Source organism: Phyllobates terribilis, unplaced genomic scaffold (assembly GCF_046119375.1).
Source record: "Phyllobates terribilis strain yellow unplaced genomic scaffold, ASM4611937v1 Scaffold_1__5_contigs__length_1240528914, whole genome shotgun sequence".
NCBI lineage: Eukaryota > Metazoa > Chordata > Amphibia > Anura > Dendrobatidae > Phyllobates > Phyllobates terribilis.
The window spans coordinates 1012510670-1012524179 of record NW_027362761.1 but is presented as its reverse complement, the minus strand read 5'-3'; the positions used below and the strand labels follow the sequence as shown (position 1 = coordinate 1012524179).

General features: G+C 42.3%; 1 protein-coding gene across 5 annotated transcripts in view; it reads left to right on the top strand.

Annotated features, from left to right (window-relative positions):
• Positions 1 to 13510, top strand: part of PALLD (palladin, cytoskeletal associated protein) — a 542838-nt gene that overhangs the window by 514022 nt on the left and 15306 nt on the right. For all 5 annotated transcript variants that reach the window (XM_073644159.1, XM_073644168.1, XM_073644184.1 and 2 more), the window contains 2 exons: positions 3939 to 4146; positions 12145 to 12310. In XM_073644159.1, coding sequence (XP_073500260.1) covers positions 3939 to 4146; positions 12145 to 12310 — 374 coding nt within the window. The remainder of the gene's footprint in view (positions 1 to 3938; positions 4147 to 12144; positions 12311 to 13510) is intronic.

The following is a 13510-nucleotide window of genomic DNA, read 5'->3' as shown; positions in this document are numbered from 1 at the left end:
TAGTGAAGTAATGCTTCAAAGAGAGAATTGTTCCACATCTCTTCCTGCCTCTCAAAACCTTCCCATGGGAAAGGAAACTTGAGAAAAGTTTATACTACTTATAGCCACCGATCAAGTAATAGATCTAGACCGTGCTGAGGACAAATTAGCCGGTATTGTCCTTTGTCACTTAAAGCCGCTTAAATCTGTACAGTTATTTCTGGGCTGCATTTCATCCTCAGTAGGCTGTATAGAAGCAGTTACAGTCCCCTGCCGCCTGCAGAGAAAGTACAGAAGAGCTGTAAAATGTTAGTGCCGCTCCAACCCAGAGAGAATACTAATCCCATAGAAGCCTGGGGGAGCTGGGAAGATGTCACCGTGACATAGGTAATCATCTAAGTGTCTCTGACACAGTTCTCATTCTTCTTTATGGTTTTCAAATTCATTAAGTAACAAGAGGGGACATGCCCAAGTCTTCTTATTGGTCATTTGTGGGAGTTCACTTCACATTTTGCATTAAAAAAAATCTCAAATGACCAAAAACAAATTACACAACAAACATCTGGTAGAATTGACTACATTGTTATAAAAATCCTTTATTACATACATTATATTTTTTCAAAGCGTCTATATGAAAACAGATAGTCTTCAGCAGATCAGGACATTGTGTGCATTAGCCAATAATGTCTTTAAAGCGCTGTGGTTTTAATGGCGCTGTATAAGAGAGTAAAATAAATAAATAAATTTTTATCTATTTTTGCGTAAACCAGTTAGGGCTCGCCCCTTCCCGCTTTTTAACACCTCCCACTTGTCATGCCTACAAACCACTCAGTGCAGTGGTGGTGCAGGCACAGGAGCAATGCCATCACTTGCTGGAGCAAGCTGTGTTATACAGCCGCCACCCCGCTTTCCTAATTGGAGATGACCAAGTCTGACTGTGTTACACCTTTAAATGGAGTCTGTCACCAGGTTTTTTTTATTGTAATCCATCAGAGCACCATGAAGTAGGAGCAGAGACCCTGATTCCAGCCATGTGTCACTGACTGAGCTGTGTGTTGCTGTTTCAATACATTCTGTATTTTATCAGTAGAAGATTGATACTACAGGACTTGCTGCCTTGTGCCTCCAATCACCTGCCTTCTGTAACCCCGCTCCATCACTGCTTGGCAGCTTTCTGTCTACATTGTACAGTATATTGATAGAAAGCTGCTAATCGGTGAAGTTATACAGGCTTCAGCATGCTGAGCTCTGCTAGATCTGCAGCAAAGAAAACTGTGCACCCAGGAAACTAAGTGATACATCGCTGGAATCAGGCTCCCTGTACCTACATCGTGCTGCTGTCAGATTACATAGCAAAACACTGCTGACAGATTCCCTTTAATGCCAAGGTCAATAACATCTGCAAAACCTTAGTGGTTTTATAGAGGAAGCTGCCTCCCTCTGCACGATCATTGCCCTCCTCCTGTTTTATCAGTACCCTATGAAATGATTGCTTCATGCAGGTGGTTTACTATAAGACCTATCAACTGCCCCAGTACGTGATCCACTGGCAGGGCTTCATGAGCAGTCTAGCAGTGTTACATGGACAGGCATCATACAATGGCAGAGTTGCTGTTTTTTGTTAATCTCGGCTCTCAGATAACTTTTTCAGCATTTTTAATTCTTATCTGTACCCCAAAATGCTACCAGTGAAAACTACCAGTCCTTACACAATGAGCAAGCCATCATAAATCTTCAACAACAAATTATAAAGTATTTTTAGAAAAGTATTTTATTATTAATAGTAAAAAACATAGCACAACTGTATAAATGTTGTATCGTTGTAGTCATAACAGCCAGCAGAATAAAGATAACATGTCATTTATACTGCACGGTCAATGTCATAACAAACATTTTAAAAACACTGGCAGAATTGCAATGTATATAAAATGTACCTCCCAAAAAGAAGTGTTATTTATTATATGTACCTCAATATGGTGCCATTAACAAATAACTCAGCTTGCCAAAAATGGGAACCCTCACACATATATCGATGGAAAACTAAAAAGTTATGGCTTTTGAAATGAAGACCTAAAAAAATAAAATTGCTGCATCTTTTATGCCTTAACTATGTCGCATACTCCTTAAATACAGAAAGCCCAGTCCTGTATTGAGATTTAAGGAGTAGCAGGTCCAATAGTAATCCCTCCGTAGGCGACTCGGATCCAGTGTGGGGCAGGCATACGGGGCAGGCATATGCTGGGGCACTTGATGGACATCTGGTAATCTGACAACTTGATGAATGACAGATCTGTGGCTAATTCTTTAACACATGGCAACAATCAGATTTTGACCTCATGCTTCACTGACATCTCGTGCTGTATGGGATGTTTATGATGCCTGTCTGTACTAAGAGCTTGAGGGTAACTATAAAAATAAACTATATTGCGGTATATTTGTAGTGCTAGTACATGAGGCTTCATACACAATGTAGCAGGAATGTAACCTGGATAACCAGCCTGTGAGGTTGAGGCAGCAAATACTATTAGATAAGGACAGAAGGTGCGCACCACTGCTGGCCTAAAAGTGACCATGCACACTTAATTGGCTATTCCTCCCAACCTCTCCATACACATGCATGCTTAGTTCAAGCAAGAGTCCATTAGCTCTCAGCAATGAAAGAAGAATAAAGCCCCCCAGACACGTTAGATGGCTAGCAGCTATCTTGCCCAACTTTGCCATACACAGCTGAGCACTCCTATATTCTCCATGAGAGAGCCACTGCCAGACATCTGTCAGCAGCTTATCTCTTAAAAACAAAGGATTGGCGGTCCAAAATCAGACATACCAGATCGTTCTCTCCCCTGAAATCATATGTAAGAGGAGAGTCTTGGGCCCAAATCCACATTAGACTGTTGATCAAACTCATCGGTGTATGGGGGGCCTTAAGGCACTGTCTGACACCTCTGGGGGAAAAGTACAGACACTCATGAGCAGCAGAAACTGAACTGAAAAAGGCAGCTCCAGACAAGTTTTCTCAGTTTTCAGCCTTTTCACATGGTCAGACAGTGATTTTTGGCTATTACCCTGTTTTTGGGTAAGGGACGGAAGACCCACGGTTAAACAGAGCCTGTCAGTTGATTCATGCTGCCCAAACCACAAGCAGCATGAATTGGAGCCTGGCTGCACCATTGCTGTTACATATATTTTTCTCTGAAATTCTCCAGCATTTCATACAAAATATTGTTTCCCTATGGCCACCGGCCACATATTCAGAGACGAGACTGGTCCAATGCTGCCCCCTGCCAGCTTTTTCCAGCACCGCTCCATGTGATTGATAGCTCTCTCAGTATGAGTAGTGTTGGAAGAACCCGGAATAGTCTTATCTCATGGTGGTCCCAAGCTTGATCTTATAACTATATGTTCACAGAAAAATCTACAATGCTGCACCCAGATTCTGATTCTTGTTGCCTGTGGTGCATAAATCAAATGACAGGTTCCCTTTAATAAAAATAAATAATGCCAATCAATGCAAGGAGGAATCTAGAGGAGCAGCAGAACATTTTGCAGTTTTCTGGCTGGGATGGCAGGTAGACAGTGACAGACCCAAATTAATGGACATGACTTACTTTTCCTTGTGTCATACTCTAATAAAAGAGAATGGTAAAGTCATATGACTTCAATCTACGTGCAATCTTTGTTTTGGCTGTGAAGCGATGGGTATATATGGTTGAAACAGATGCATGTCCTGGGGGTCCAAATTAACATTTCAATAAGCCACGTTCTTCAAAAAAAGTCACTACCATTTTTCCATGACCCAGTGCTCTCCTATCATCCTGTGAAGAGCTTTCCCATTTTAAGTACATACATTGCTTTGATGTGACAATACATTACATATTATAGCTATACTATTATTCTGATAACTTATTCTATAAACCATTGAATGATTTGTAACGTTATATGTGTTCTGTATAAACCAGGTGAGTGGACTACCTACTCCTGACCTGAGTTGGCAATTGAATGGAAGGCCTGTCCGCCCAGACAACTCTCACAAAATGTTGGTGCGTGAGAATGGAGTGCACTCCCTGATCATTGAGCCGGTGACCACCAGGGATGCAGGAATATATACTTGTGTGGCCTCTAATCGTGCTGGCCAGAATTCCTTCAGCTTGGAGCTCATAGTTGCTGGTAAGTACAGTAACGCTTAAAGCTTTAGCCCTTGTCAGTAATTCTGTAGTACATGGAGTTGTCCTTGATGATATTTGCTAGTAAGGGTAGGGTCACACAACTGTTTCTTCCACATTCGAGAAAAACGGTCCCATTATTCTAATCAGAGTGGCATCAATTTTTCTAAGACTTGGAGGGAAAAATAAAAAAATTCTCCAACTTTTCAGTTTTGTTATCCAAGTGCGGTCCACTTTTTTTTTCAAGGATCTGTAGACTTCCATTGCCGAAAGGGAACACTTGGATCAAAATCAAATATGTCTCCAAATTTTCCTGTGGATCACTCGATCCGAGAGAAGAATATAACATGTGCACAGCGCCAGAGAACATAGGGACGAGTTCGATCTGTGAAAACCATGGATAGCACATGTGACGATACAGCTTAAAATCTTAATAAGCCAGACGAATAGATTAGTTAAGTCAAGAGAAATACACTATTGTGTTTAAATTGACTTGTATATGTTTGTGTATTTCTAAAGGATGGACCAGCATTTGTATAACCCTGATTGCTGTCTCCTCTTGGTTAGATGAACAATGTTGTTTGTTACTATGCTAATTACATATTATACTAAGTCAGCTGAAAGTTTATTTACAATAGCCCCTGTGATACCAACTGTGTAAATAGATTAGCTCAAACAATGAGAGCTGAGCCATGTGAGTAATGCCCTCCCTAACCCCAACCTGTGACTGATGACCTTACACAGATGTAAATATAAATAGGGATGTCTGTAGTGCTGCAGAAAGAATCAAGGAGGATCAGAAAAACTTTACAAGGAGAATGAGATACATCCTTAAGGAAAGTAGATGGATAGCATGGTGTCCAAAGAGACACAAATTTGAATTTTACATGATTCTAGCCTAAGGGTACGGCCCTGACTGGAAAGATACGGATCTGCTCCATTGACCATCAGAGAGACCATGGATAATTTTGGGGAGACCAGGTTGGGATGAAGAAGTCACCTGACCCCATGGATATGTTGTTTGGGGTTGCCAGGAGGGACCCACCGGTTGCCTGGAACCCATGGAGACCTTCGGAGAAGCCAGATTGGGACCCACCGGTCATCTGGATCCATGGAAACTCTCGGAGAGGCCAGGGTGGGACTCTCGGGTCTCCTGGCCTTGTACCTCAATGGACTGCTAGCTTCCTAAACTTGCCGCTACTTCCTCTCTGTGGGGGGCCCGCCAGAAGCGGGGGGCCACTGTTTGAGGTAGTTGGCCCTAGAAATCCCAAAGTCGCAGTTGTTCTATCTCAGGCGGGCAGAGCAGAAGGGTGAGACTGTGTAATGTTTGTACCATCTTGGGTCTTTGCTGGGACTGTTTTACATGTTTATTGCCTGTTTTGTGGTTCAATAAAGTATTGCCACACTGTTTTACCCAACCTTGTGTTGTCGGAGTAGTATTACGCCCACGGAAGACCCCAGGTCTTCACAGCACTCATCTGAGAAATGTCATGTGCATGAGCCCTAACAGTGAGTAACTCTGCAAAAGCTTTGGTGTTACGTTTGGCACCAGATTATCGACTTTTCTAAAGCTGGCACCAGATATAAAACAACATGCACTTCAGATTTTATGGTTTTCACCAAAGATATTGTCCAGATTTCTGTCAAATTTTGTTGCACCAATGAATAGTGTACTGTACCTCTCTTACTTACGTCATGGGTAAAAAAACAAAAGGTTATTTGCTTCAGGAGTAGAAGTGGCCTCATTACCCAGGGCCATGCCAGCAATAAATCCAGAGTCATAGTATCGAGGGAGGTCTCCATGTGAGTCAGTGTCCGTGTTCACACTATTACCATAGTGAGCGTGGCATGGAGCAGAGCTGTTTTCTATCTTCGAGGCCGAGGTAGAGATCGGGGACTCCCGTTAGTACTTTTGGCATCATCTGTTAAATTCACAGCTATTTTAGTGCATTTGGTTTAAGGTTGAAAGTTACATGAAAAATGCAGCCGGATGTAGGATGACGGGTCTCCGTAGAGCGCTCCTCGTGCAGCGCTGCACCTCAGGACCTTTTTTGGCTAAGTAAACTCTATATACAATCTGGAAAGTATTGCACTCCGTCTCGTTGTCATGTGTTTGTAGTAGTCCTTGGCACAGCGTCCAGTTGTTTAGAATATTTCTTTGTAAGGTTTAGCATTTTCAGTGTGTTGAATCTGCACAGGGAATTAACTAGTTTGTTGCCGGACAATTTTGCAGACTATTAACCTACCTACCTATGGCTGTGTTCACATTATATCAATGGCCTCCACTTAGCATGCAATTCAGAACATAGGAAAGTGTATTTGTATTTGTTCTTGTAATTCTTTAAAATTGTTAATGTATAAATACAGATGCCACACAGATGTAAAAAAACGGACACACGGATGGCATACAGATAGAATACAGATGACAATCTTTCTCAATTGGCCTTTTTTTTCTGAATGAGAAATGGACAATTTTTCATACGCCCATGGGCATAAATGACAATCACTATCAGATGCTCTGCAGACAGAATACAAGCTCCATATATACAGAAGTCTGCATTCTGTTGCTTCATTTGTGGTGCTGTGAATTTATTCCTCTTAGTAAATGAGCAATTCAAATAATAGGGACTTGGGTGCGATTCATCAAAGCGTTTTTAAAGCTTTGTTCGCTAAAAATCTGTCAAAAAGTCACATTTTTTTGTGCAAAAGCAAAATTGTGCAAAATGATGTGACTTTTGATGTGTTTGTTCTCTCCCCAGCTTCAATAAAGTGTGCGGAGCTCAGGAGGGACGGGAGCGTGACGGCAGCAAAATCATGAGGCTACAGTAAGATCTATGGGGAGGCGCACACAGCATTGCCTGATTCATTAAAGGGGTTGTCCGGTCTAAAACGACAAGTCTGCAGTTACTCTATGTGGCTGCAGACTTGTGAATCCTCACGTCGCACACACTATGCGCTGTGAGAATTCTCCCGTCTCTGCGCTGAGAACTGCAGTCACGTGGCCGCAAGTATGTGATATGCATATTCCCGTCCAGAATCCGACTAGACTGTTTCTGGCATCACGCAATACACTTGCATTGGGTGCTCCAGAATCGGTCTACTCGGCTTCTGACCAGGAATATCCAGATCGCATTCTTTCCATCCCAGCACGGACACCGGAGAATCCTCACAGCGCACATTGCATGCACTGTGAGGATTCACAAGTCTGCAGTCACATAGAGTGACTGCAGACATGTCGTTTTAGACCAGACAACCCCTTTAGGCTATGTGCCCACGATGCAGAAATGCTCAGGATTTTTTCCTGAGCGTTTCTGCATCTCCCTGGCAGAAAAAAACACATGTGGATTGTACATGCGGATTGTACATGCGTTTTTCCTGCCAGGGACATGCGGAAATGAAGCGTTCTTCACATGCATTTCCGCATGCGGGTGTCAAGCGCTTTCCAAGAGATTTTAGCATCACTTGGAAAAGTGCTTGACAACTAGGTCACACTATATAAATCCATGCAACCGGCATGGATTTATATAGTGTGACCCGAGAGAATGGTTAAGAATAAAAAAATAAACCTATACTTACCCTCCGATGACCCCCGCTGTCTTGCTGCGCTCCTGTGCTGGCTGCCGGCAGATCGCGGTGCCCTGTACTGAAGGACCTGCCGTCACATGACCTTGACGTCACCGCAGGTCCTTCAGTCCTGCGCGATCTGTCTGCAAGCACAGAGAAGAAGTCCGGGGGCCGTCGGAAGGTGAATATAATCTTTATTTTTTATTTTATTCTTTTTTTACAGCTTTTAATGGTACCTGGGTGTGGAGGAGAGTCTCCTGTCCTCCACACCCGGGTACCATCCGCACATTAGAACGCGCCAATTATGCGAGTACAGATGCAGTCTTGCGGAATTGGCGCGTTCTAATGCCAGTCAATGGCGGCGAAAACGCAGCACTTCCGCAAAATAATTGGTAGTGCTGTGTTTTTTTCCGCAATGATAATCTGCAGCGGAAATTTCCGCAGCATGTGCACAGCACATGCGGATTATCATTGGGGAACATGGCTGGCCTTCTACCATGCGTTTTTTAAGCGTTTCTGCAGCGTTTTTGCCGCTGCGGAAACGCTTAAAAAACGCATCATGGGCACACAGCCTTAAGAGGCGTGTGCCACTTAATGAATCAGGAGCCTCCATTCCAACACAACATCTCATCAAGACAGTACACATCAGGGGCACATGTATAAGATTATCTCAGCACAGGAACATTTTATTTAAACACATCCAATTGTGGAAATTATTATTATTCCAAGATCTATTGATTAAAATCAACTTTAAAATTAACTTTGTGGAAAAAACCCTATAAGAAGTGTCCATGTGTTTGGGGTGTATGATCATCCTAACCACATATCATTGTTAATGTACATCTGAAGAGCAGTGACAGGCAGCCGTGCTGGAACCATTCTGGGTGTGTAAATAGCGCAAGTGAACTTTTTATGAACTGATGAGCTGTGTATCTTCTATTCAGCTAATGCATTAATGAAACAGATGGAACTGATTATTGATGAGCAACACATTTTAATATTAATGTGTTTATACTATAGTTTTTAAGGTTGAAGGAAGACTAAGTCCATCTAGTTCAACCCATAGCCTAACATGTTGATCCAGAGGAAGGCAAAAAAAAAACCATGTGGCAAACACTAAGCTCCACATTGGGGAAAAAAATTCCTTCCCGACTCCATACGACAATCAGACTAGTTCCCTGGATCAACGCCCTATCAAGGAATCTAGTATATATAACCTGTAATATTATACTTTTCAAGAAAGGCATCCATGCCCTTCTTAAATTTTAACAGTGAATCACTCATTACAACATCATGCAGCAGAGAGTTCCATAGTCTCACTGCTCTTACAGTAAAGAATCCCCGTCTGTGATTATGATTAAACCTTCTTTCCTCCAGACGTAGAAGATGCCCCCTTGTCCCCGTCTCAGGCCTCAGAGTAAAAAGATCAGTAGAAAGGTCTTTGTACTGTCCCCTCATATACTTGTACATAGTAATAAGATCACCCCTAAGCCTTCGTTTTTCCACAGTAAATAACCCCAAGTGTAATAACCTGTCTTGGCATTGCAGACCCCCCAGTCCTCTAATAACCTTGGTCGCTCTTCTCTGCACCCTCTCTAGTTCAGCTATGTCTTTCTTATACACCTGAGACCAGAACTGTACACAATATTCTAAGTGTGGTCGCACTAGTGACTTGTATAGAGGTAAAACTATGTTCTTCTCATGAGCATCTATGCCTCTTTTAATGCATCCCATTATTTTATTTGCCTTTTCAGCAGCAGCCTGACACTGGCCACTAAACGTGAGCTTGTCGTCCCCCAATACACCCAGGTCTTTTTCAGTTAGTTTTGCCAGTGTTTTACAATTAAGCATATAATTATACATTTTATTTCCTCTGCCCAAGTACATTACCTTACATTTATCCCCATTAAAGCTCATTTGCCATTTATCAGCCCAAGCTTCTAGTTTACATAGATCCTCCTGTAATATAAAATTGTCCTCCTCTGTATTGATTACCCTGCAGAGTTTAGTGTCATCTGCAAATATTGAAATATTACTCTGTATGCCCCCTACAAGGTCATTAATAAATATGTTAAAAAGAAGGGGGCCCAATACTGACCCCTGTGGTACCCCACTGTTAACGGAGACCCAGTCTGAGTGTTTTCCATTAATAACCACCCTTTGTTTCCTATCACTGAGCCAATTCTTAACCCACATACATATATTTTCCCCTATCACCATTGTTCTCATTTTATGTATCAACCTTTTGTGTGGAACCGTATTGAAAAGTCCATATACACAACATCCACTGCATTTCCTTGGTCCAGTCCAGAACTTGCCTCCTCATAAAAACTGATCAGATTAGTTTGATAGGAGCGGTCCCTCGTAAACCCATGTTGATATTGGGTCATGAGGTTATTCTTCTTCAGATACTCTAGTATAGCATCTCTTAGGAAACCCTCCAGGATTTTACCCACAGTAGAGGGTAAGCTTACTGGCCTATAATTTCCAAGTTCAGTTTTTGTCCCCTTTTTGAATATTGGCACCACATTTGCTATACGCCAGTCCTGTGGTACAGACCCTGTTATTATGGAATCTTTAAAGATTAAAAATAATGGTCTATCTATGACTTTACTTAATTCCTGCAGTACTCGCGGGTGTATCCCATCCGGGCCAGGGGATTTGTCAGCTTTAGTGATTTTTAGACGCCGCCGTACTTCCTGCTGGGTTAAGCAACTGACATTTACTGGAGAATTTTTGTTATCACTAATCATGTTTTCTGTCATGCGATTTTCTTGTGTAAATACGGTTGAAAAAAAATCATTTAGCATATTGGCTTTTTCCTCATCCTCATCCACCCAGACTATTTTTAAGGGGGCCAACACTATAATTTTTTAGTTTTTTACTATTTGTGTAGTTAAAGAATATTTTGGGCGTTATTTTTACTTTCTCTGGCAATGATTCTCTCTGCCTCAATCTTTGCTGCCTTGATTTGTTTTTTACATAATTTATTTAATTTTCTATATATATTTAATGCCTCATCACTACCTACTAGCTTTAGTTCTCTAAATGCTTTCTTTTTGTCACTTATTGCGCCCCTTACAGCTCTATTTAGCCATAGTGGTTTCCTCCTATTTCTAGCATGTTTATTCCCAAAGGGTATATATTGTGCACAGGTCCTATTCAGGATGTTAATAAATGTCTCCCATTTGCTTTGTGTAGCTTTATGTCTCAGGATATCGTCCCAGTTTATTGCACTAAGATCATCTCTTAACCGTTGGAAATTTGCCTTCCTGAAGTTTAGTGTCCTTGTAACCCCTCTACTACACATCTTATTAAAGGTTACATGAAAACGTATTATTTTGTGATCACTATTACCCAAGTGACCCCCAACTCGTATATTTGATATGCGGTCTGGCCTATTGGTTAATATTAGGTCTAGCAGTGCCCCCCTTCTTGTTGGGTCCTGAACCAGTTGTGAAAGGTAATTGTCTCTCATAGTAGTCAAAAACCTATTTCCTTTGCTTGAACTACATGTAACCCCTTTACCTCCGAAGGCTGTTTGCACGTTAATGACCAGGCCACAGGGATGTATAGATCAGTCTCGCGTCGGAAAGGGGTTAATATTGAGTTTGACTTTACCCTTTTTTGTTTTAATCCCAACAAACTGTTAGCAACAAGGTGTTTTGCAAGTTTTTAGGAGTAAAACATCTTGAAATGTTGTAAAAATTTTGTGAATCTTGAAGTTTCCAAAGTGGACGGACCTTGGACAGGATTCCAGGAAATTCAACAAAATTTACGCCACTTTACTGGCATAAATTCTGTGAGAGATGTACTCCAGTCCCTGATTGGTGCACCTAGTTCATTTACAGGGAATTAGATGCATCTTACTCCAGCACTGCCTTCATTAAAGGGGTTGTCCAGTCCAAATCGATGAGTCTTCAGTCACTGTGGGTGACTGCAGACTTAAGAATCCCTCCAGCGCAGGCATTGTGCCTTGCGGTGATTCGCCAGTTTCTGAGCCGGGACCGATGGGTACGTATGCATTGTACATACTCCAGGCCAGAGCACGTCCAGTGGGTGCGGCCTTGCTCCATACATGTGTATGGAGCAAGGCTGCGCCCACCGGATGGGCTCTGTCCGGAGTGTGTATAACTCATGCATACCCTGCGTTCCCGACTCAGAAACTTGCGAACCCCTCAGCACACAGTGCATGCATTGGGGGAATTCATAAGTCTGTAGTCACACTCGATTTGGACCGGACAACCCCTTTAAGATACGTGTACAAAAACAGTCTTTTTGAGTAGGACCTATTCAATAACAAGAGAACATTTTTTTGCACCTGAAAATTTGCAACTTGGATCTTCTTTATTTTATCAAATGAACCTGGATGTGACGCACCTTTCATAGAGGTTGATATTTGGATTTATAATAACTGTGTATCTTTTACCTCCAACAGCGCGTGATGCCCACAAACCACCAGTGTTCATAGAAAAGCTCCAAAACACAGGTGTGGCTGAAGGATACCCAGTGAGACTAGAGTGCCGAGTGTCTGGAATGCCCCCACCACAAATATTCTGGAAGAAAGAAAATGATTCCCTGACGTACAACACAGACCGAGTCAGGTTGTTATAGCTTTAATAAATTGCTCTAAAAATAAAATGTTACAGGGCTTTCCTACTCCTGAACTGCAGACTGGTCAAGATCCATGTTATGGTCTTGGAAAGCCTGAAATACAAACAAAATCAGGACATGGGTCTGGTGCTCCAAGATCAAGCAACGTCAGGCAGTGTTAAGTGTGACTGGGACTACCCACTACGATTTTTTTTTTTTTTTATCATGTTAGCAACATTTTTTAACTCTAATTAGTAATATATTATATGGCAGTGTTTGTGTCAAGGCTCATTAAAGGGTCGATTTTGACTTTTAGGATTGCTACCTCCAAAAGGCGGCATCAGAGTTGCGGTCCGCTTCCTTTCTGAAGAAGCAATTTAAAGAGTATCTATCATTTTTTAATTTTTATTTCATAAATCAATAGTCACATGAAAATAAGCAACTTTGTATTATATCTTATCAGAGAAATCTGCTGCTTTCTCTGACCAAATTAATCAGTCATTATCAAAATTCTCAATTCTGAGGTAAAATCTGTATTCAGTGAAAACTTTCCCATTACTGAGATAGGAGATGGCAGCTGCTACTGATGAGATTCTATATAGACGAGGGAGGGAGGAGCCAGGGGTAGAGCTCCACCCTCCTCCTCTCCCTAGTATCTACAGTACATAACATCTTATCAGTAGCAGCTCTCATCTCCTATATACACGAGGGAGGGAGGAGCCAGGGGTAGAGCTCCACCCTCCTCCTCTCCCTCCTATCCACAGTACATAGCATCTTATCAGTAGCAGCTCTCATCTCCTATATACACGAGGGAGGAGCCAGAGGCAGAGCTCCACCCTCCTCCTCTCCCTAGTATCTACAGTACATAGCATCTTATCAGTAGCAGCTCTCATCTCCTATATACAGGAGGGAGGAGCCAGAGGCAGAGCTCCACCCTCCTCCTCTCCCTCCTATCTACAGTACATAACATCTTATCAGTAGCAGCTCTCATCTCCTATATACACGAGGGAGGGAGGAGCCAGAGGTAGAGCTCCACCCTCCTCCTCTCCCTCCTATCTACAGTACATAGCATCTTATCAGTAGCAGCTCTCATCTCCTATATACACGAGGGAGGAGCCAGAGGCAGAGCTCCACCCTCCTCCTCTCCCTCCTATCTACAGTACATAGCATCTTATCAGTAGCAGCTCTCATCTCCTATATACACGAGGGAG